This window comes from Pararge aegeria, chromosome 19 (genome assembly GCF_905163445.1).
Source record: "Pararge aegeria chromosome 19, ilParAegt1.1, whole genome shotgun sequence".
Taxonomy (NCBI): Eukaryota; Metazoa; Arthropoda; class Insecta; order Lepidoptera; family Nymphalidae; genus Pararge; species Pararge aegeria.
Genome location: NC_053198.1, coordinates 5,394,209 through 5,419,697, shown reverse-complemented (window position 1 = coordinate 5,419,697; position 25,489 = coordinate 5,394,209). Strand labels below are relative to the sequence as shown.

The window sequence follows — 25,489 nt, the reverse complement described above, 5'->3', positions numbered from 1 at the left end:
TCTCAAACATTTTCAAATTCAAAGTAATCTTCGGCGGCCTTGTCGCTATGAAGCGACAAGGCCGCCGAATTGTATACGTTGTTCTATTATACTTTGAAAATTAAGCTTGCTATAATCCGCGAAAGCAGGATAATCTGTATGGTGTAATTTATAATTTCTTCGCGGAATGTAGCAAATTAAGCTTAATTTTAATATCATGGAGATCCAACTGATATACTTTCCTTTTTTTATGTAATTTGTGTGGTGTGCAATAAAAGTATATTAACTCATTCATTCATTCACCTTATTTATCTTGTCGCTACCATGCCGATGGGTAGTTTTCGCATGCCACCTTATCCTTTCTGAACTGTCACCATATTCCTCAATTTAATGAGACTACAGATAGTGGGAAAACGTCAAGTTGAAATCTTTTTCAACAGAAACTGTACAAAAGGTTTATAAAGAACCTTTGTTCGTCATTCAAACGTTTTTTTTCCAAAAACATATTCTTGGATTCTTTTGTACAGTATTTATAGACAGCGTACATGTTCACAGTATCACATTCATTGTTTTATCATCTTCTGTCAAAAATATACTAGAAATACAACAAAATAGTCATAAAAGGTCGTCGTCGAGAGAAATAAGATTTCTCCCAAGATTTGGGTACCTATATGGGCATTAGGGTGAGTTTTTATACTGTTTTCCCTGAATTTGATAACGTCACAAACAAACTGTTTTCCTTTCTCTGCGAAAACGCATATATCGATAAAATCTATAATAAAAAGATATTTTTGTGTGAATTCATACTAAAAATTTAATGATAACACCGCGAAACTATATTGTTTTGGTAAGATATAATCGAAAACCATTGATCTGGAAATCTAATTATAACTTAATTTTTATATACACATATAATAAAAGGCAAACCATCAAAGTAATTTGGGAAGATTTTACTCGGACAGATGATCAGTGTTTGTCACGGATAACAGTTGTAGACTGGTACTGTTACCAGTTGCAGAAAAAAGAAAAGTTAAAGTATTACTCATTATTGTTAAACACAACATATCTAATAATGAAAGACATGCCCGTTTTTCACTAACGACTAAATAAGCAATGCATAAATAAGTAACGCAAACAATAACGGTAAAATTTAAAGATATTCCTCATCTACCTTTGACCAATACTTATCACCTAAGAGTTGTATTGTAAAGTTTATTTTCTATAGACGTTATAACCATTAGGCATTCGATTTAAGCGATTCCTAAGTTTAGTGAAAACAGGCATTAGATGGTGAACGATTGTACATCTAGTATATTTTTGATCGAAGTAGACGACTGATTAATATTCTTAACATCATATAGATTGTCCAGGATAAATTTAAATGACTATTACATTCAAATCATAAAACAGTTAATAGGGTCCCAGGACTGGCGTCTTAAGGACTTATAAATTATATATTTAGTATATTTTTTAAATGTGATAAAATCATTTTTTTAATTAGAGCAATGGTGTTCTGCTTTTAAGCCTTAGTTTGCGTAAAGTTTTTCAATCGATTTTAAACTTTTTGATAGACAATAAGTTAAAAGCGATTGCAATATTTGTACCGAACACACTGAAATCGAATAATGAAATAATACCAACTGTGAACAGCATTCATTATAAAGCAAATCACGCGATACAATAAACGAACATAAATTAATAAACAAATATTTACATTTCATTTTCCCTTATACAAATCTATTTATTCATTTAATTTTAACTTTGATCAACTAAGAATCGCCGATGTTTAAACTTCCTGCTACTGATCAACTTATAATATAATAGCCAAACTATAGGCAAATTAATTGTATCTAATTTTTAAATCGTACTTTGTAATATTTTTTCTCTGCCTTTGTAAACATATTTACACAAGACATCAGTAGTTATTCAAATTACAAGTTTGTTAATTTAAATAACTAATGTATAAGTTTTAATAGCGCTTAAGTTCAAAAATGCAAACTAAGTATTACATTCATACGTAGAATCCGAATCGAATGACTTTTTCGTACAAATTTATTGAAAACAGTAGTTTTATATATGTGTGCTTAGATAAAATACAATATTTAAACTTTCAGCACTAATAAAACCTCCACGGGTCGGGTTTCAATTCGCGCCAGTACATTAGTTACCAAATTGTAAGATCAAAAACTGTTGCTGCAATTTTATAAAAAACCCTTTTAATCTTCTAAAACTAGGTATATTTATAATTTAACGCAGTTTTTTTTGCCTTTCATGTTTTTTTGTCAAATTTACTTTATCATCTCCCTAATATCGGCCATCCACCGACCAAATATTACGTTTTCATCTCAGTTCATCTTTTAGCTGACTTCAATACTCCGATACAGTGGCGTGCAGTCATGTAGGCGAAAACACACTGCCTAGCCTAATAAAAATATAGGAAGCACAACTATATTCAGTTGCAGATAAATCATTAATTTAATAGCGGTGTTTAGATATAATTAAAATAAATTAATAAATAATTTTTACCTTCTAAAAATCATGAGCTTTCCGAATAAAAAAATCATTTTTTGGTACCTACGCACACACCACTGTTTCCGAGCCATGACAGCGGTCACTAAAAATCGTTATTTATGTAAATAAACTTTGGCGTCATTTGCGTGTGAAATAAAAGGAGTATTTGCATCAAAGTTTAAATTAATTATCATATATCTTGGTTTATAATAATATATTGCGTAGAATATAATTTTTCTATTTATTAACGTGTCTCAATAATTCTTTGAAATAATGTCAGTTTTATAACATACATTATGGTAGTCAATCTTTCCCCCCACAGTTGAGCAAAGGCGTTTTCTTTTCTGCGATTTTAGATACACTTATATTAAACCGTTTATGTATAGGCTGTATCACTTAAAAAGAGCAAAACCGTTCGAACGGCGAGATAGTGAATTTGCATAACTAGAGGCTTTGTTTATTGGGGAAAAAGGCAAGATGATATCCCTGTAAATTGAGGTCGAGACATTGTAGAGTCGCCTAGGGACGGTATTCGACAAACATGTCGCAGTCACATTCGTGTTTGCGTTCGTTGTGACTTCTAGATTGGATAGTTTTGGTAATCACCTAATAAGCGAAAAACCGTCATCGCACTTTTTATGTGACACAACGTATACTGACCAATATTACAGTTAACGGGTAGGTTTTTGTGTCTATCTTGTAAACTACATAATGGATCAATTTTCAAGATTATTGCATTAAATAAGTTATATGTAAATATGCTGTAATAGTAATTTATTGCTTAAGATGAGTCCATACTTAAAACACGTGCCATAACGTTACATCTTTATAACACGAACGCTTTGTAATAACAGCTTTACGACATGCTTCGGTTCAGTGGCGTGCACTTCATACATGTACAAAAGCACTGCATACACTAAAATTGATATATATCTCGTATAGCGGTACGATAATAAACCAAGTGCACGCCACTGCTTCGGTTTAAGTACAATCAAATCTTGTAATACTACTGTTAAAACAGTAGTCAGTGCTGCAAAATTGCTGTTTATTTTTCCTTAGGTGAATTAAAAAAAATATTAAAAACTTGAAGGTTTTTCCCGTAAAATTGCGTAAACAACGTTAGACGTGACGTGAATACTTATACATTTACGTAACACATTTTTTAACACGGACTCACCTTTATAGTGTCAAAAAAATCATTATATATCTAAAAATAGACAATAAATGTGAGATTCTATAACTTTTTACTGGAAGAGGGTAGTTATGTATAAACTCGTCGATACTCGTACACAGAGGTGTGGGGAACGTTATACACGTTAAAACGTGTAAAATAAAGCGCATTAACACAAAGCATTGACTGCCTACATGTCGATTTATGTGTTTCTTGTATCACCTTGTTGTTGTCACTTTTGCACCTAACGCAAGCCACGGCCGAGTGATCCTGGGGAAAAGAAAATGGGATATAATGAATAAAATAAGACGATGTATATGTAAACTTTATTATATACTGCGCTGTTTCAAGGTTATGTCAAAAGTTTAATATTGTTATTACCCGTCTAGGTCAGTCTAATTATGAAAAACTGCCTTAAAATGTTTGGAAGTATTTACAATTTCCAAAAAAGATGTTATTTTTGTAGGAATTAAATAAAGATTTGGTTATAAATTGGAAACTATATTTAAAAAAAACCCGCCAAAGCGCTCGCCGGGTGTCATGGCCGCAGCTGTGACGTCATAAGCCCTTGTTCCATAGCCAAAGATAATTGATTTTGGTACTGACCGTGGTGGTCGGCCGGTTGCGTATGCGCGTAAATTACGTAAGCTATTGGCGACGCATTTTATGTACAAAATGTGTTTACGTACTTAACTATGTATTTATCAGAACCTTTATCTTAAATGGATAAATATATTGGATTTTATATTTGGCACAAAATAAAATACATGAAAAATAAAATACATGAAAAAAAAAAAACTGTTCTAGAGGTTTCAAACAACAAAACAAATTGGTGTTTCTAGGAACATATTGTTTATAGTTTTAGAGGTTGTTCTACTCAAAAGTTTAAAAATATATCCTGTCTCCCTTACTCGTTGGAACATACCTGTGCGTGCGAGCGAGAGGGCGAGATTCAGTCAAGGTTGTCCTGGAAGATAAGTCGCACGTAGCCCGGCGTGCCCTGCAGCGGCGAAGCGCAGAACGGACAGATCGCGTGGAAGCCGTTTGTGCCGTGCGGTATGTCTACACTCGCCCAGTATCTGAGGAAAAATGAGAATAAGATAAAATAAGACTGCGTTATGTAATATCGAATTAAGCGACGATATTGAGAAAATAATTGAACTAGACCGATAGTGACTGATAGTGTATGGCACACTATCAGTCACTATCGGTCTAGTTCAATTATTTTCTTTTCTATTTCCGAAGTTTTATTTACTGGATAATTTTTTAGTGTTCACCAAAAGAATAGAATAGAATGGAATATAATAGAAAAACTTTATTGCAACACAACACAATAGGAAAAACACCAGGACAACAGTAATAGTACTTAGTGCTAGGGTGCAAAGGCGGCCTTATCACCAAAAGGTATAAAAAAATTGGAAAGTGGATGGTGCATAATACTTTATTGTTACAAAAAATAAAATAAACTTGCATGAACATACATACTATATTGACATAATAACTACAAAAATACCTATATGAATTATTATATATACTATAATAGATATTTATGATATTATAAACTTACATAATACTCAATTACATAGATAAGTAATGTTTATTTTGTTTTTTTTTCATTAGTCCTTTTTTTGATTGATCGATCAATGAATCAAATCATGAGATTAGATTAATTTGATTGAAACAGCAACTTGGGGCCCAGGTTTTGCGTTCCAACCCACTATCTTTACAAAAATGATAAATATAACATTACACTTTCCGTGTGTTAGACGCGACGAAAGCTAAGGTTTTATTTCAACTTTGCAGTTATTACATGATAACATCGATCCAAACATTCTTATCAGGCCTTTCTAAACACAGTTTAATATGAATGGTTAATTAAGTAAAAGTCGTATTGTTTTCTGTTCATTTATCTGGAGTAACTAATCGTTATACAACGTGTAACAGAATTACGAAATAATATTTAAGGATGCATAAGTATATAACATAAGGAATCACCCTGATGAAATTATTAAATCAAAAGAAGGATATTTTTTCCATACAAACAAATTCAAAACATTCTACGTGTTCACTTATTAGACAACCCTATTGAAGATAAAAAACCGACACGCGCATAGTGCCTTCGCTACGATGAGCCGACGCGTACCTAAAAGTGATAGTACAGGGTTCTATCTTCAGTAAAAACTATGGCAGTGCAGTGCAAAAACTATTTGGTTTTTCGTCTCAGAGACAGTACATAATGTACCTCTAACGCTTGTGAAGTGTTATTTCGGTTTGATTTAAACGTTGTATAAAATAGTTTCCGTATAAGGTAAATTACATGGTAATATTTATCGACTGTCTGAAACTATATATATACTAGCGGACCCCAGCGCCATCTGTCGGTCTGATTTGTGAATCTAAACCATCCAAGGAGCATATCGAAAAATGCATTCAAATTGGTCCAGTCGTTTAGGAGGAGTTCAGTGACATACACACGCACACAAGAAATATATATATAAAGATTAAGTCTCAATAAATCAATGAAATAATTACTCCCAGTACTACTGCAACACTTACTTGACAGTCCGCTCTGAAGCCATGTGGCCGCACGGGTTGAAGGCGTAGGTTGGCGGGCCCGAGTCCACGTAGAAGGCGGGCTCGATGCCCATACACACGCGCACCACGGACCCCGCTGTCAGACACATTGGACACCGCCGGGATCCTGTTTCGCTGCCATCAGCGCCCCACGAGTGTTCACCTGCAAATATACCATTATATATTTGTAAATTTTAAATCTTATTTATTGCACCACCTACCTCTTTTCTATGTTTTTTCCTTTTACGCCATTGGTTGCCTGGAAGAAATCGCTATGTAGCGATAAGGCCACCAAATTGTACTCTCTTTATATGTATTTATATCTTTGTAACTACTCTTTTCTTTGGTGTACAATAAAAGTGTATTCATTAATTCATTCATACCATTATTTTTCACGAAGCGGTGGTTTTCTAAGTTATATGCGTTTTAAGCTAGTGAGCGGTGAGAGGCCCAGTGGGTAAATGCTCGACTTCACTTTCGGGGGACTGAGTTCGAATCCTAGCACGCACCTCTAACTTATGTACGTTGTAAGTAATGAAACTTTCACTTGCTTCAACGGTGAAGGAAAAAATCGTGAGGAGACCTGCACAACCTCCATAATGTTCTCAAAGGTGTGTGGAGTCCACCAATCCGCAATGCTAGCAAGCGTGTTGGTCTACGGACTAAACCCTTTACACTGGGTGGAGACCCGTGGCCTGCACGGCTAGCATTATCTTCTCCCACAGCTTTATCAACTCTCAGAGCACTTTGCGCACAAGTGGAAATAATATCCATAAATGTGTATTAATAAACGGGGGTAAACTTGTCCTATTCCATGTTCCAGTGATTTAGTAGGTGGACACGTTAATTATATTCCTTGTCAGGGGATATAATTGGGGGATTAATTTTTATCTACCGCCCATGCCTAGCCCTGCTGTAATGGGCATTCAAAATATCACTTGTTTTAACGGTAGAGGAAAACATCGTGATGATACCTGCATGCGTGAGAGTACTCCGTAGCGTTCTCAAAGGCTGTTAAGTCTACCAATCCGCACTTAGCCATCGTGGTGGAAGGCTACGGCCTTAATTCTTCCCATTCTTAGAGGAGACCCGTGCCGATAATCGGTTGATGATTTTTTTTTTTTGTATCTTATATCTTTAATCGAGCAATTCTTGTATATATATAATTGGAATCTCGGAATCGGCTCCAACGATTTTCATGAAATTTAGTATGCAGGGGGTTTCGGGGGCGATAAATCGATCTAGCTAGAATTCATTTTTAGAAAATGTCATTTGTGTTTTCCGATAATAACCGATTTGGTGCAACGAAGTTGCACGGGTCAGGTAGTATATAATAATAAGTGATATAAAATTAAAACATCAATTTCTGTATCTATAAATTTGGAAGCAGTAAGTATGAAAAACCCGCAATTGTTTGAACTGATACTACAGCGCGCCGCTTACACTCGATATAGGATTATATATAGGATGATATTTTGAGTACCTTCAAGGCTAGAGTGAATAGGCTTTTTCTAGGCAAGCGTGCTCCAACCTAGAACTCATCATTGCTTTTTAACAGGCATTTTATATAGATAGGCATGGCCTATCTATCTATATATATATATAAAAGAGAAAGTGTGTGGGTATGTTCCGTATAGGCTCCGAAACGGCTGGACCGATTTCAATGAAACTTTCAGGGAATCTCCGGATTGACCTGGCGAGTAATCCTGAACTATTTTTCCTCCTATTTTTGAACTGTCAAAACGGTGTACATGGGTGTAGACAATGATCTTCACTCGCTCGAGAAGAGAATAGAAGAGAATGAATGCGGAGAGAAATAAATGATTTAATATATTATGAGACTTAAATTAAAAAAATAATGATGTAAGTTTATTGTTTAAATAAAATAAAGCAAAATCTAGCCCGGCGAAGCGGGCTGGGTACGCTAGTCGTTAATAAAATAAATATATATATATATATATATATATATATATAGCATGCAAGAAGATGCACAAAGCTATCAAGAGATTCAGGGTCAAAACCTACCTTGAACATGTCCACAGTTGAGATACACGTAGGGCTGGTTCAAGTCCTGATGTGCGGAGGACAGCTTGCGAGGAATTACCAGTGTGTTGAGGCCGACGGGGCACTGGGGCCTTCCCGCGTTTAATTCGTCCACCAGAGCCTCTAGGTCGCGCTTTGTCTGCGAAATTAAGATCACATTTTAAGGGGGAGAGATGTAAAGGGACATTTTTCTCCCATCGGTTAGTTTTATTTAATCACTAGTTATTGTCGCGTTCATTACAGTTTTTTTTACAAATTCCGTGGGAACCGTTTGATTTTTTAAACATATATACTACGTCAATACACACATCGCCATCTAGTCCCAAAGTAAGCGTAGCTTGTTTTGTGGGTACTTACAAGACGACTTTATATTTTTATTAATAACACCTATACATAAATACTTATAATTTACAGGAGAACACCCAGACACTGAAAAACATTCATGTCCATCACGGAAACATTTTCCAATTGTGGTAATCGAACAAACGTCAAAGCCGTGGCTTTGGACTCAGAAAACAGGGGCCACTGCGCCATTCGGCTGTCAAAAATACTTTACGTCCTTTCAGCTAATTCTTTGCCAAAAATCAAGTAGATTGGATACTAAGTGAGGGCGTAAAACAAGAACAAACAAACAAATAGACTATCAATTAAAAAAACACACTTTCGCACTCATTAAATTAAGTAAGGATAACAAACATATCCTACTATAATATTATAAATGCGAAACTTTGTATGGATGGACGGATGTTTGTTATCTTTAACGCAAAAACTACTGAACCATTTCGACTGAATTTTGGAATGGAGATATATTATAAACCGGAAAATGTCGCGTCCCGCAGGATTCATGAAAAACAAAAAAAACCCGCGTAGGAAGCCGTGGGCAAAGCTGGTATATTATACTATATACTACTACAATACACACTTCGCCATCTAGTCCCAAAGTAAGCGTAGCTTGTGTTATGGGTATAACTTGTGTGAATATTTTTATGAATAATATGATAAATACTTATAATATACATGTTCCTCATAAAAATATTTTCCAGTTGTGGGAATCGAACCCGAGGCCTTAGACTCAAAAAGCAGTATCTCTGCGCACTTGGCCAATCAGCCGTCGAAACATGATATATATTATTAAAAATAAAAATTCATAAATAAATATAAAATATATATACATATATATCTTGGAGTATATAGCCGAACTTTTTTTTTAAATGTGAGTGAAAAATGCCTTTTAACAACCCAGCAAAAGGAGGACCTTTTTGACGAGTTTCCGATACATGTTTGTGAAGGTATATTCTAGGCGTAACGTTGCATTTAAAAATAAAAAGTTACCGGTGAATTTTTAAGGCCTTCAGCGCTTCTCCATAGAAGTGTAGCTCCACATAAGTCTACCATCGTTCCGTCTCTTAGGACATTGGTCTCTGCTTGACACGGCAAACCCTGAAAATAATAAGAAATCCTTTTCACATTGCTTTCCACGTTGTGCAAGAAATATCCTCAAGGTTAAGGATCTTTCAGTGACTTCACTTGAGAAATTGAGTCAATTTACAAACTAAATATATCTAATATTTTCTGTTCCTAATTATTAAAGGTGCAACGTCATTTTTTTTTTAAATCCTTGTAAGTTAGCCCTTGACTGCATTCTCACTTGGTGGTAAGCGAGCTAACCTGTCTCGTATAGCCCCCAATCTGTTTTAACGCTAAATTGCCTTTCTTCTATGGTAACTAGCCTTTCAAGGAACAAACGATGGGGTTAGGTAAGGTTAGAAAAAAATGTTGTCTACCTTTTGTTGTGCCGACCGGCTCTCCCGTAAAGAGAATACAGCCCCTCCAACCGAAGTCTCACGCCACGGCCCACAGGTGGCGCTTCCACCGCAGAAGTCACCGCGTGGATGCATGATCAGTACACCGTTTGTCGTTAACCCGTCTATTTCGTGGTTCTCCGTCCATTTTGTCGCCTTCTCCTGCAATTACGATACCAAAAGCATATTTTACGTGTCTGTATTTGCATAACGGTTTAATTCTACATGATCATCATATCCAGCAATAGACGCCAACCGTTGGATGAACTGATATATTTTGTAGGGATTACCTAATTCAACGGGATTGTGCCGTCTTAGATAAGTAGCCTTAGTACAAAATTTGGTCGCCCGCAATCGAGGAGTCGTTTTAGCATATCAAACTCTGTATCATCATCAACCTTGGTTGATGATGACAAGGCATGGGTGTCCCAGAATGAGAAGGGTACAGGCCGAAATACTCGACTGTTAATCTACAGTCTAAAGCAAAAGTTTTCGAAATACATCTTATATCTTTAAACGAGCATTTCTTGTATATATATAATTGGAATCTCGGAATCGGCTCCAACGATTTTCATGAAATTTAGTATACAGGGGGTTTCGGGGGGCGAAATCGATCTAGCTAGAATTCATTTTTTAGAAAATGTAATTTTATTTGTGTATTTTCCGGTAATAACCGATTTGGTGCAACGAAGTTGCACGGGTCAGCTAGTATTAATAATTACAGAACCCGAAACCGCATCTCTCAGACTATCAAGGCCAATGTGCCTGAACCATTCTCAAATTTAAGATACCAAAAGCAATCAATACACGATCATTTTAATTGATGTTGACGCGGAAGTGGGCATACGAAACCGACAACATATCATGACCGTAGAAATCTATAGGTTTCGGATTACATTTCAATTATCATTAGATCAGGCAGAATTGGATCTTAAGTAATCAACTTAGGATCATGCGAAGATGAATTTTCCAACGTACGAAGAAGAGAGTACGTGCGAGGTTTTTTTGTTTATTTGGGATGGGATATATAGAGGGTGGATTTTCGGCAAGTAGAGAAACCGGAAGTATTGTAATAAATGAAAGGGAGATGTGAAGGAGATTACAGTGCAAAGTGTGAGATTTTCTACCTAGGTTTACTTATTCCAATGCGCTATCTCATTACAGTACGGTTCCCCAGTATAGAAGCTAGAGATACCATAAAAATCGTAGTTAACTTCCACGCTATCGAATAAGTAAACGTAGGTTGATAATCTCACACTTGGTATTTGGACGCAAGGTCATATAGAGCCACCAAAAAATATAAATCTACTTACACCAAGGAATATGTTCCTGGAAGAGTCGAAGCCGGCGGCGTAGATGCGGCAGTTATTGACGTCGTTTCTATCCGAGAGGATTCTACACGCGAACCGCGATATCGTACTCTGCAGTACTTTTGTCTCGCCGGTTTTGTCACCGGCCACTGTGTCCATCACTACGAAGTCGATTGGAGATTCTGATGATCTACCGATCTGTGGACAAGGAAAATGATCACGTAAATATTACGTTGTCTGTATGCCTGAGTCAGAAATCCCTCAGTGCCTGAAGACGAAAGTCTTCGAACAGTGCGTGTTGCCAGTGATGACCTATGGCTCTGAAACATGGTCGTTAACTATGGGCCTCATAAGAAGGCTTAGAGTCACTCAGCGGGCGATGGAGAGAGCTATGCTCGGAGTATCTCTACGCGATCGAATCAGAAATGTGGAGATTCGTAGAAGAACCAAAGTTACCGACATAGCTCAACGAGTCGCGAAGCTTAAGTGGCAATGGGCCGGGCACATAGTTCGGAGAAAGGATGGACGTTGGGGTCCCAAGGTGCTGGAATGGCAGCCCCGTACTGGTAAGCGCAGCGTTGGTCGACCCCCAACGAGGTGGACAGACGACATTAAGCGCGTCGCAGGTAGCCGTTGGATCCAAGCGGCTCAGAATCGTGGAACTTGGAACTCCCTACAAAAGACCTATGTCCAGCAGTGGACGTCTATCGGTTGATGTGATGATGCCTGAGTACCCGCAATTTATATTTTTTCTGTATCAAATTTGTAACAATTTTATTAATGACATGTTTATTTATGCCTACGATAAAATGGAGACATACGAATTAGAGGTTTCTGGAATTTATTAAAAGTGCAAAGGTAATTTTGGTTATACATCAACAATAACAAAATTTACCCCTAAATGGATGCTTCATGTATAAGTGATCGGATCTTAGGCGTAAGGCTTCGTGGGAAGGAGGCGACGACCACACCAAATTTCTTAACCTTTCTAGGAATGTTTGAAATTCGAATCCAGCATTGAACTTTTGGCTTTACAATAACTTATACGGTGCTACGCGTAAATCATATTGAACACAAGCTTACATCCATAATACGCACGGAAGCACGCACATAATATGTTACTTGATGAGATTTTATGAGGTCAATTCCACTTTGACTTTGAATGATGTTTAGTTTATTGGAAATCCAATAAAGCGACAGCTATTAAAAGAACCCTCCCTCGGCTTACGGCCCGCTCGGAGCGAATTACGCTCTAATACGAAATTTCTCGCTGAGCTGATACAAAAGTTGGCAATAGGCTCGCTTTGTATATAAAGTAACTCAAATAACAAATAATTATCATCCATGGAAGGAAAGGGCAAATGTTGTTGTAAAAGTCTGATTGTTAACGTTTAGAAACGATAAAGATTATATTTATAGCAATTAGAAATGCTAGAATATTCTTATATATAAATTTGAAGCGGTAATAGCCTAGTCGTTAACCTGGTACACGCCTTTTAATTTTTTAGCGTTATGTGCGTTATTAATTTAAGCAGTTAAAATATCGGATAGAAGCAGGTTTTACTTTGCGGAATTCCATAATATATAACTCTTATTTATAATTTCTTCAATCATTATACTCCACAGTTCCACACCAAACATTGTTAACAATTATTCAATGTAAAGTCAACATCTGCTGAGGGTGATCCGGTGTTCAAACGAAACGTGCGTAACATTGCCGAATATCTGTTTGGTGTTCAGTATAAGGATTATAGAAATTATAAATTACACCATACTTTGTGTGAAGGAAAACAAGGCGAGGAAACCTATATGCCTGGAAGTTCTCCGATTATTAGTCGTGTGAAATCTATGAGCCCGCACGTGGCTAGCTTGGTGGATTACGACTAAAACCCTGCAAATTCTGACAGGAGACTCGTGCCGTGTAAAAACCAATAATGGGATAAAAGTTGTACATTTTTCTCCATTCTTACTATGCGAGAGCAATAGTTACTGCATCAGCAGTGTCGTGCATAGAGGGTATGCACGGGGTATGCAGACGATACAAAATGAAGAAAATCTCCAGCACCAGTAATAAAAAGCCTACCCTCAAGTATTTATAACACATACTGGAGATTTTCTTCATTTTATATCATCTGACGGCCGATTGGCGCAGTTTGCAGCGACCCTGCTTTCTTAGTCCAAGGCCGTGGGTTCGATTCCCACTACTGGAAAATGTTTGTGTGATGAGAATATTTAGATTAGATGAATATTTTTCAGTGTCTGGGTGTTTATATGTATATATTCTAAGTATTTATGTATATTATTTATAAAAAATATTCATCAGTCATCTTAGTACCCATAACACACACTACGCTTAAATTGGGGCTAGATGGCGATGTGTGTATTGTCGTAGTATATTTATTATTTATTTATTATCTGCATACCCTGTGCATACACTCTATGCACGCCACTGTGCAGCAGTACCCAATCCAGTGGGAGGATAGAAAGAAGGTAACCTTGGAAATACATATTTAGTTGAAGGTCGATTTTAATATTAAGTTCCACGTGTACCAAAAACCGGTCGACCATTGCTTATAACTTCGTTACGTAACTCGACACGTTCAAAAAGCTCTTCAATAAAAATTGTAAGCACTAGTCTCACTTTCAAGGTCACTTTTGTCTCACCCTTTCCAAGTAATCAGAGCGATACGAGCATTCAGCAGAACAGTTATGATGTAACACTTTATCCGGTAATTTTTATACGAGTACCGAGGAAGTAATTAATGAGGAAGCGGTGATAGCCCGGTGGGTAGGACTTCGATTTTAGTTTCGGGAGGGCGAGTTCGAATTCCAGCACGCACATCTTACTTTTCTAAGTTATGTGCGTTTTAAGTAATAAAAATATCACGGTTATAATATAGGATTCGACGGTGAAGGAAAACATCGTGAGGAGACTTGCATGCCTAAAATATGTCTCTATGTTCTTAAAGGCGTGTGGAGTCCACCAATCCGCACTGGGCTAGCGTGGTGAAAAGTATTTTTTATAACGCGTTTTATTAGAATTTGAAAGGAACTTTCTTGCAATCGCGAGAAGACTGGCATTATGTACTTACTTACTTTGTACTTGAGTACAAAAAAAAATATTTTATTTGCTAGTTTTAATTGGCAAAACAAGCAGTTTTAGTGCTGAGGGTAAGTGGAAAACCATCGCCTATTAAAAGAGCAATACTTTGCAGGGCATGCGAATAACACGTCGCGTAGATTCATTACTATATCATCCTTTTTAATCAGACAAACTTAACCCAGCTATAATCATGTTGCCACGGTGCGTATATAAATGCACATACATTTCGGCGATAAAACGTACTAAAAGTTTAAACTATTTTTACTATTAAAACATAACAATAATAGTACACTGTCGCTACTAGCAACATCTTATAAAGCCTACCTATAAAGAACTAGTAACCTCGCAGTGGCGCCTTCGAGACACGGCCGCAACGCACCGGCTACCGTAAAGGCCACCTTATCATTTATGAAGGCGTATCTCTCACTTATTGTTATTATTGCAAACAATCAAAATATTTAAGTAATTTAGGAAGCATTAGCAAAGGTCTCTGCGTTGTCCTCGTACATTTATAATTGATGTATTCAATTTCAATTACCGAACTGACCAGATGCAACCCAATATAAACGAGTGAATGATTTAATAGTTTTCTTTACTAAAAACATTTTTTTTATTTCTAATGTTTTAGTATTTTTCACACTAATATTTAATAACTTTTACGATTTTTTTATATAAATCTTATTTTTTTATTCATTTATGTATACGGGCATATATAACTTGTAACGGAATTACGATACTGTTCTAGGGTGCATATGTAATAGTAAAAGTTAAGTACCTACTATCATATGTTAGTATGTACCTAACACTAATAAATGAGTCTTGGTTACTTGAAATTAAAAAAGTTTATTTATTATTTTATCTATAAAGTATATTTCATAATCAATGACCTCTATATACCCTGTAAAATTATAAAACCAAAAAAAAAAAAAATTTTTCCATACAAACTAATTCAAAACATTCTAAGTGTTTACTAATGACAACCTTTTTGAAGGTAACAGACCGACACGTACATAGTACCTTCGCGACGGGACGCGTACCTAACAAAGTGACAAAAGTCACTTGATATTAAATAATGTACCTCTAAAGCGTCTGAAGTATTATTTCGGTTTTCATTTACACGTTGAATAATATTGTCATCCTTAATGACGCTCGATCGGAGTCGATAACGTAAACTCAATAATCAACTTGTATTGGCAGCGATTTTTGAAAGTTATAGGCGTTTTTGATAGTTCTAGATCTATTATTTAATTTGACCAAAAGTCGAACTCTTACTCCTAACACAATCTTGCTTGAGGCTAGAGCTAGCATGTCTCAACAAAGTATTACAATATTGGCAGCAATCATTAATGAATCTATACTTCCTGATCCTGAATAAAACAGAACATATTATAGAATTTTGATAAAGTATTACTTCAATCTCACTATGTAAGTATATGTTCTATTAAGCCAGTAAGATCATCTAAATAAGAAAGAAAAATATTGATAACATCCTAGTATTATGATTGTTAACACAACGGTTGGCCAAAAATAAATCTTTCAACAATCATGAGACAAAAATAAACTTTCGAGCAAATTTCTTGATTGGTAGCCAAGTTGGAACGTTCACTGTTTCAGGGGTCATAAATTCCTAATACAAAATGAATATTCTACATTTACTCATTCCATTCCAAAAATGAATCCTCGTCTGGGGGTCGGAACTATCTGTCTTTTTCGAACTCGAAGAGACGTTCTCGTTAGTTTGATGCGAGTGCCAAGTGTGAGATTTTCTACCTTTACTTATTCGATCGTGTGAAAGTTAACTACGATTTATATGGTATGGAAGAAGCGCCATCTAGTAACAGTACCTACGGATTCCCAGTTTTCAGATTCGATCTTAGATGACGTTAATTTCATAATGAATGAGCTTCACTTCGAGGCTTACTTGTATTAATTCTTGTAAGCGAGGGAGCCACAAATATATTTTAATCGATGACTGTATAGTTCTTGAATGAGATCTCATCTTGGAACTTTTTTGCTGACATTGAAATCCGCAATCAGAAACAACAATCAACAAATAGAAACTAGATTTTCTCTAGACAAAGTTCTTGATTTCAGCGACGCAAATATTGTCTTAATTTTAATTGTTAATTTCGCGCGTATTATCGATATCAATGATTAAATCGTAAATACGTAAATACAGGGCCCTGTAGTAACTGAAGATGCAGTCTGAGATGATGGCAGTACAACGCTCAAAGAAAGGGATTTTATTAAACTAGGAGTTTAATTCGATTCGAAATCCGTTAAATGCTGAATCTATTGGCGGTAGCACTGCACTTTTGAGGCCTCCCACTTAAAATAAATGCAAGTCATTGCGCCATAGGTGATCGTTAGGAATATAACGTACAATTGTATGTTCATCGATCACATAATAAGCATAATGCCTGATGTGAAAGCAATTCTCTACACAGGTCAGCGGTTTTGGAGGATCTTAAACCTAATTTGTAGAAGCCCTCAAAGATGAAAATCATTAACTGGAAGTGATAAGGGAATGGCATAATTCCTGGTCAATTGAGAATACAAAAGACTCTGAGCAATGAATTAAAACACTTTGACAGTACACGTCACAGAAAATTTATAATAGCACTTAGCAAAGTTAAATAGACGGTAAAATTCCTCGGTGTTATCGCGAAATGGCGATGATATTTTTTAACCAAATGCTACGGTTGCAAGCCAGAAGATGAACTACACAACTATAAATTAATAAATAAAATCCCTGAATATACAAGATATTGTAACAATCGAATAGGGGAACTATTATAATGACCTATCCTAACGATGCTCTAGTGATAAGACATAAATGATTCTTAAACATGGATTAACGATCCTAATGGATTTTATCTTCCTCCTAAGATTAGAAAGATCTAAAAGCCTATCGGGAAGCCCCAAAGCATTGTAGATGGACTGTTCTAGACTACTATTAAAAATGGGAAGCAAAACGACGTACAAAGCAACTCTAATGTAGGTCATATCCTGGCGGCAGCGCTCAAAATTCAAAGTTATTCATGAAAACACGTTATACCTCCATTTTTCAAAGACAAAATCCAAGCCGCACGTCGTGTGTTTGCGTCACAAAGAAAAAGGTTCACTGTATGATAAATTAAGTGGCTCCTTTAAACGATAATGTATTTAGAACAAGCAATGTCTCGTTGTATCTGCGTCGTAGTTTTCTTTATCCTATGTTATCATTCACTTTTCTGCTGGACACAGACTTTGCTCGGGTCGCAGGTGACTCGTGCAAAGCGCAGTAATGAACTTCAGAATGGGCAGAAGTATTATAAGGCACGGCCATAATATACAACTTGTAAATGAAAACCGAAATAATCATCCCCTGCTGGGGATCAAATGCGTGGCCTCCCAGTTACAAATTGACAGAGAATAGAATAGAATAGAAAAACTTTATTGCAACACAACACAATAGGAAAAATACAAGGAAAACAGTAATAGTACTTAGTGCTAGGGTGCAAAGGCGGCCTTATCACTAAAAGTGATCTTTTAAAGGCAACCTGAGCGTACGAAGCCAATAACAAAGTGGAAAGTGGATGCTTAGGCGGATGATGGTGGACAGAGCTTCATCATTACGCCATGGAGTTCGTAAAAACTAATTAATCTGCACTTTTGGTCTATTCAACCCGGTACCAATTTAGACTTCACTATACCAGGTGAAATAACAGTCAAAATCTAACCTACTCTAAACCTTGCAGAACAAACAAACGACTAGACGAACATAACAATACCCTATTAAGGATTATCCGTTCTCAGTTTTGGGAGTGATTTCACTTACATGTTTTGACGTAGACCAAAGTCTGCATTAGGTATATGCTTAAAAAATGTAGTTTAAACGAGTTTGTTTGATTACCGGCCCACTACAGGGCACGGGTCTCCTCCCCCAATGAGAAGGGGGTTAAGGCTGTTCACGCTGGGTAAGGCTGGCTACGTTGGCCAAATGCGGATTGGTGGACTCCACACACCTCCAAGAACATTATGCAGAACTCTCAGGCATGCAGGTTTCCTCACGATGTTTTTCTTCACCATTGAAGCAAGTGCTAAAAACGCACATTACTTAGAAAAATTAGAGGTGCGTGAAGTTGAAGTCCTATCCTCTGGGCTATCATCGCTTAAACACCGTTTGTTTGGTCGTAATTTGTTTACTCACGAAACATCTTCATTATTGCAAATTGTTGTCCTCATTTATAAAGGAAAACTATTAAATAAGTGTTGTTTCCTACACGTCTGGAAATAACACGTGGACTAATATGTTGTTTACAATTGACATATACACTGCTTTCATCCTGAAAAAAAAAATGTACCGCTTCCCCTAAAATATAAGAATCCGTGTATATCTGACTCCCCGAACTGTCCTGTTTGTGGAGTTATTGACGACATCCAACATGATTTGACGGAGTGTGAGCGGAACGCAACAGAACAGTTGAAGACAACAGATTTTTACTCAATCTTTGCAGGTAGGTAGGTTTGTGCAATAGCATTTTGGCCTTTCCCTTATCAAAGCAAGCGGAAATGCGGCACACTATTATTGTGATTAAATTAGAATTATGTCATAATACGCACATACAGAAAGAAGACAAGTTAAACATAACAAAGGGTAGATAAATAAAATAGGTATGCGCATATGCGACATATCGCTAGAAGCGATCTCCGTCAGACAACCTTTGGTTGAAGAAACATGTTAGCTACGGAAAACGGGACAGTGCAACATTCAATTTAAAATGTTTTGACTCAAATTACTGATTTTTGGTTAGAATTACTAAATAAATATAATAGGTGTGCGCATAGGCGGCCTTATCGCTTGAAGCGATCTCCACCAGACAACCTTTGGTTGAAGAAACAGGTTAAGTACGGAAAAAGGTGCAATAAGGTGATTGAGGAGATGATTTTTGATTCATCATCATCATCATGTCAACCAATCGACGTCCACTGCTGGACATAGGTCTTTTGTAGGGAGTCCCACAATATAACAATAATATGATTTTTGATTAGTTTTTGGTTAATAAAAAATATTTAAGGGTTGTATTATCTATACTTTCGTCTCGAGATTTAAACAAACATATGTATAATAATATATCATTGAAAAAGCGTGGAAAGTTCAAATAGAAAAAGTCGATAGTGATGCAAATTCGATTCACGATCGTTGCTTTTTGTAATTTACATTTTTGCAATCTTTAGTTGCCTACTAAATAAATATAACCGTATAATCAGTTATCTACTAAATATTTCCTTTTATATCGCTATGAATAACTTAATAGATTTAATAATAGTTTATGTTGTTTAAACCTCCTTTGGGAACACTCAGATAAAAGTACTTCGAGCGTTTGTGCGTAATTTATTGTAACCCGAGTGCCATACTTGAGTAATGTAGACTCCCAGAGTCTGATAGCGCGCATGCTCTCCAGTGAAGAGGAATGGCAAAAATATGCACAAATGCTAAGAAACATTATGGTGAGGAGAGAGGAACGAGAAAGAGATGAGAAGGAAAAGAGAGAAAATACTTAAAGAAGGTCGGCATGAAGTAATGCCCAGCGGTTCCGTGCAGACCTGGCAGATAGGGGGGGTTGTTTTAGTCCGTGCAAGTCGGACATGCCCTGCCATAAGGCAGAAGTCCGAAGGGATTTTTTCCTCCTCGAGTGCCATACTTACACAAGATATCTGAGATTTTAATAAGTCACTGTTCGCCAGATTCTTCTACGTTGATTGGGATTGCTGAGTATTATACTCACTTTTATTACACTATCTTGAGATGCCTCCGAAAAGAAAAAGACCGGCTAAGTGCGAGTCAGCTTTCACGCATCTAGGGCTCCGTAACTTCGAAATACAAAATGATAATTTGGGTAAATAATTTTTCGGCCGATTCGAGTACACTAAACCATATAACTAAGTTTGCTTGTACAGATCTATTGCAGATTATAAAAAATATCTGAAGACATAGGTTAATTTATTGATTAATTCAAATTCAAAATAGAAAGAGGTGTTTAGGTAAATTTTTAAATTAAATATGAAGTTATTTCATATGGTAACCCAATTTTAAAAGAAGCATGATAACTTGAATATCTAGCCCTTCTTTAGCGATTTTTTTAACGAGCCTTTTACCATAATAATCTGCATACCAGGGGTTCCCAACCTTATTACGCCAACAACGCACTTACAAGTTAAGAAATTTGACGGCGCTGCGCCCGCGCCCTAAGCTTGCCAGTTAAAATAGATAGGTACTTGTTAGTTAGGCAGATAGGTGCTTAAAAGAAAACGTCCTCACTAGAAACTAATAAAACCATTACCATTAAATAATGAATTTTAAAAACTCCACCTCAACAATAGGATAGCTGAGCTTGGTAACCTTCACACAATTTTTCAAGGTCCTGACAATGCTGCCAAAAAAGAACAATTTTTTTTTTTTTAATACAGAAGAAGCTCTTCGCGGTTCACCATTGTATTTTCAACGGGGGCCAGGTAAGGAACTCCTGCTGTATAAATTAAGGTTGTGTCAGACGGATCAAGTTTTACGTTCGTTTTTACCATTTCGGTAAAGGAACCCTAAAAAGGGTGTCTCAAGAAAGATTCTATTATAAGAATGCAGATTAGCGTGATCCGTCCCGCATTGCCGTTGTTGAATAAGGCCGTGCGGCGCCGCGGTGTGATGCTTGCGTCACCACCACTCCAGCGTTGCATGCTAATAATATCAATTCATCTATAAACCTCCCTGGCAAAGTAGCGAACGCTTTGGTCTTATAAGCGGGAGGAGAAGAAGAAATACTTTACACACAAACATTAAAATATACATAAAATAAAGAATAAACAAACGATCGAGAATTGTAGGCATGCGAAGACGGCCTTATTGTTGCAAGCAATCTCTTAGATGCAACCTCTGGCAGAATAAAATATATATAAATATATATATTATATATTCGGGAGGTTCAATCCCCGGCAGGATCCATTTATCAATTTATGATTTCTGAATTTGTTGTGGATTTTCTTGAAGATATACTTCTTTTAGCGCATTAGGAAAAAATGATAAGAGTATATTTTTACGATGCGCGCGCACACCGTCTCAAAAATCGACACCCTGAAGTTAGTTATAGTCAACATTTTAGTTTTTCAAAAAAAGGTTTGAATCTTTGAGGTTGAGGTTTGAATTGTCTTTTATTCCTCAAAATACTGAAGCCTATAAAAAAAAAACAACTCGATAAGTGAAGTATTTCGCTCGTTATCGTGACCACAAGATACGGGATCCGCTCATACAGACACACGGACGTCCAAGACAGAACTTTTTTAAACAATTTTTTAATTAGATTAAATAATACAAAGAGATTTAAAAAAAATCATGAGTGTTAAAAATAGTATTTTTTTGCTATTGCTATTCACTTATAAAAGCAATAAAGAATAGAAAAAGTGACATTTTAAGTTGGAGAAAACTGACATCGGTGTGCGTAAACTGACAGTACGATTTGACGGCCGATTGGCGCAGTGGGCAGCGACCCTGCTTTCTGAGTCCAAGGCTGTGAGTTCGATTCCTACAACTGGACAATATTTGTGTGATAAACATAAATGTTTTTCAGTGTCTGGGTGTTTATCTATATATTATAAGTATTTATGTATATTATTCATAAAAAATATTCATCAGTTATCTTAGTACCCATAACACAAGCTACGCTTACTTTGGGACTAGATGGCGATGTGTGTATTGTCGTAGTATATTTATTAATTTATTTATAATACCCACCTCAACGCTTATGAGGCGTGCAAATAAGCTAAACCTATAAATAATTAGGAATCTCCTAACTAAGGTAAGTACCCTCTTGAGCACTTGGTGTGAATGATGGATGCCTAGAAATGAACAAGAAACCTTACGAAACTTTAAATATTATCTTTACCGGTACAGATAGTATAATAATACATTTAACGTTGAAGATAATATTCAAAGCTCGTCAACATAATCGATATCTATCAATACTACACAATGTTAGTGATAACAATAGGCAGCCGAAGGTTTGTCGTGTCGATCGCAATTGAGTAGGTACCATTAGTGTTAAGTTACCAGAAAGGTACAAAAAAGCCTACAAAGTTTGGTCAATGTTCCTAACTACACAATTAATTGATTTCTTTGCACGGTTTTTTTTTTTTAATAGTATATTATGCAAATATATTCAGATAGGAATAACATACTGATGAAATAAATTATATGAATGGCATTTTTCGATGTTACCGACAAAATAATAAAAAATATTTTAACTGGTTATTTGAATAAGAAATCATTAGTTTAACATTTTACAAGAAACGAGTACATAAAAAACCGTAAAAAGAAGAGTGCCTAAGTAGGTCAGTTAATTACTAATCATCTGGACTCGAACCTTGCTTTCTGGTTTCGGAAACGCCCGATTTCCCACCTGAGCTATAACCATTTAGATGGTGGCGAAATATATCTTCGTATTCTAATGACTGCCGATAAATACTAGCCGATTGTCGTTGCCAGAAAATACGGATAAAACGACGTTTTCTAAATATTACTAAATTTTGTAGATCGTTCGTTCAAATTTATTAGGTTTCTTACTGCAGAATAATGTAGAAGCCGATAGAACAACCGAAATAAACAGCAACAAACAAAGCAAAAAATCCTTAAAAAAACCTAGATGGCGGAAACATATTTCAATCGGCTACAAGGGCAAACTGGAGCGAAAATAAATCGCAATTGCCAGTGAATGTTGCGAATCGATCAATATTATGGATTCGAAATCGTTTATGCGGATCGATGGTTACATTCTTGTTTATTTTGCAAGTCAATGGAATACAAATCTGAGCCCATATATCACTATCAGTTCTTTTCTTTTGCATAACAAGTATTAAAACGAGGTTAGTACCTACACATCATAATATATCGTTCAGTCTCAATCGTACCAATAGTATGGCAGATAGAAATCTTATAATATAAAATTAGCGTTTCTCGGTGTTTGTTGTTGCACTGCCACGAAAACAACTCGACCGATTGTTATGATTTTTGTATGTTTAGTCGTAGGTTGGTCGTAAGTTAAGTCGTAATTAAATTATTTCACACAGCTACGTGATGAGGGGCATCAACAATTTTAAAATGTTTGTGTGATGAACATGAATATTTTTCAGTGCCTGGATGTTTATATCTATATTATTATAAGTATTTATGTATATTATTCATAAAAATATACATGAGTCATCCAAGTATCCAAAGCAGAAGCTACGTTACTTTGGGGCTAGATGGCGATATGTGTACTATCGTAGTATACCCGGTAGGTGGCGCTGCTGTAGGTAAGTTACCAAATTTAATTTAATATCATATAACCGAATGTGGTGGTCTTTAAGGCAGAACGATTTCTGCTGGGTCCACGAGTATACTAAAGTTCATACACCCGTGTAGTTTTGCTACAAAGCATTGTCAAAAAATTGGAAGTATAGAACCAAAACATATGAATACTAAGTTCCTAGAATCTTTTTGCTCGATTGCCTTTTTATTTATTTATTTGGTATCTATGACCCATCACTACGCACTACACTATAACATAAAGAGAATAATTAAAAACTAAACTAAATTAAAAAAAAAAAAATGTTTTGTTTTTGTTTTGTTTCAAAAACCATCCTAGAAATTAACATAAACTACAAACCGACATTAGTCTCTCTAGGCAAGCCTTGTGCTGTAAAACCACCTCTACGTTGCCAAGACAAGAATGTGGCTCGCAGTTAGCACAAACAACTTCGCATGTCAACGCTTAGCGTGACTTCATTGGGATTACCGATCTACCAGTCGAAACCACATCATGTTCTTGCTCGACCTATTCTCAATCATTATTCTATACCGGCAAGGCAAAACAAATAAAAGACAACCTATGAAATATCGTAGCAAAAAGCTGATTAAAGTCCTGCGGTCTCATAAATAAAATTAATTTGACAAGAGTAAAATTAAATACTATCCTCTATCCATTTCCTTGTTGGAATCTAATAACGGTCCGATTTAGACGTTACTTTGTCGCACAAATAGTCGCCAACCAGATCACATTCGTTAAGAAAATAATATGTCAGATTTGTCAGATCCGCAATGACTTTGTTCTATGTTAACGTAAAGGTTAGAATCTATCCTACTTTGGTAATTAAGTAATGAGTAGTAAAAAATATTTTTCTTTGTGTTGTTCTTTGTGTTGATTATACTTTTATATCATTGGAGTTGCTGTAACAGCTAGCTATATTTACGTATATAATAGTTCTGTTTGTATACTTACCTACTTCCCTACTAATATTATAAATGTGAATGTAAGTTTGTTGGTTACGCTTTCACTACAAAAACTACTTAACCGATCCTCATGAAACTTTGTACACATATTCTTGGAAGTGTTAGGAGTAATATAGTGGGTTCGATTCCCACAACTGGAAAATGTTTTTGTGAATTACATAAATGTTGTTCAGTGTCTGGGTGTAATATGTTATATTATAAGTATTTATGTATATTATTCATAAAAATATTCAACAGTTATCTTAGTTCCCATAACACAAGCTACGCTTATTTGGGACTAGATGGCGGTGTGTGTATTGTCGTAGTATATTTATAAAAAAATATAGGATACTTTTTATCCCGACATTAAGCTCGGTTCCTTTGGGAGAGGGGATGAAAGTGACGATTTACACCATAACTCCGACAAATTATAACCGATTTTAATAACTATTTTTGTACTATAGAGGTTATAATATGTGTTTAATTTTGCCTAAACCTTGTGTAGATCTGATGAATGTGGCTGGAGATAGAGGACAGAACTCCTCAGCGGAAAGCAGCAAACCCCTCATTTAAGGCTTAGCGATACTTTATTTTTTTTTTTAGAACTACAACTTAATTGAATTCCACATCAAAAAACAGCTATTCTTTTTATATAGCTTCTACCAAATAAATAAATACAGTAATGTGCAAAATTGCGAGATATCCTTTCTTAGAGCA

The 25,489-nt window shown here is 35.9% G+C and overlaps 1 protein-coding gene across 1 annotated transcript in view; it reads right to left on the bottom strand.

The window, feature by feature from the left end:
- Positions 1-218: 218 nt before the first annotated feature.
- The window catches only part of LOC120632283 (protein pellino), a 107,476-nt gene continuing 82,205 nt past the window's right edge, over positions 219-25,489 (bottom strand). Inside the window, exons 4-10 of the mRNA XM_039902116.1 lie at positions 11,394-11,588; positions 10,063-10,242; positions 9,611-9,718; positions 8,261-8,417; positions 6,218-6,398; positions 4,587-4,740; positions 219-3,931 (exon numbers count right to left, since the gene is read on the bottom strand). Coding sequence (XP_039758050.1) covers positions 4,614-4,740; positions 6,218-6,398; positions 8,261-8,417; positions 9,611-9,718; positions 10,063-10,242; positions 11,394-11,588 — 948 coding nt within the window. The 3' untranslated portion in view covers positions 219-3,931; positions 4,587-4,613. The remainder of the gene's footprint in view (positions 3,932-4,586; positions 4,741-6,217; positions 6,399-8,260; positions 8,418-9,610; positions 9,719-10,062; positions 10,243-11,393; positions 11,589-25,489) is intronic.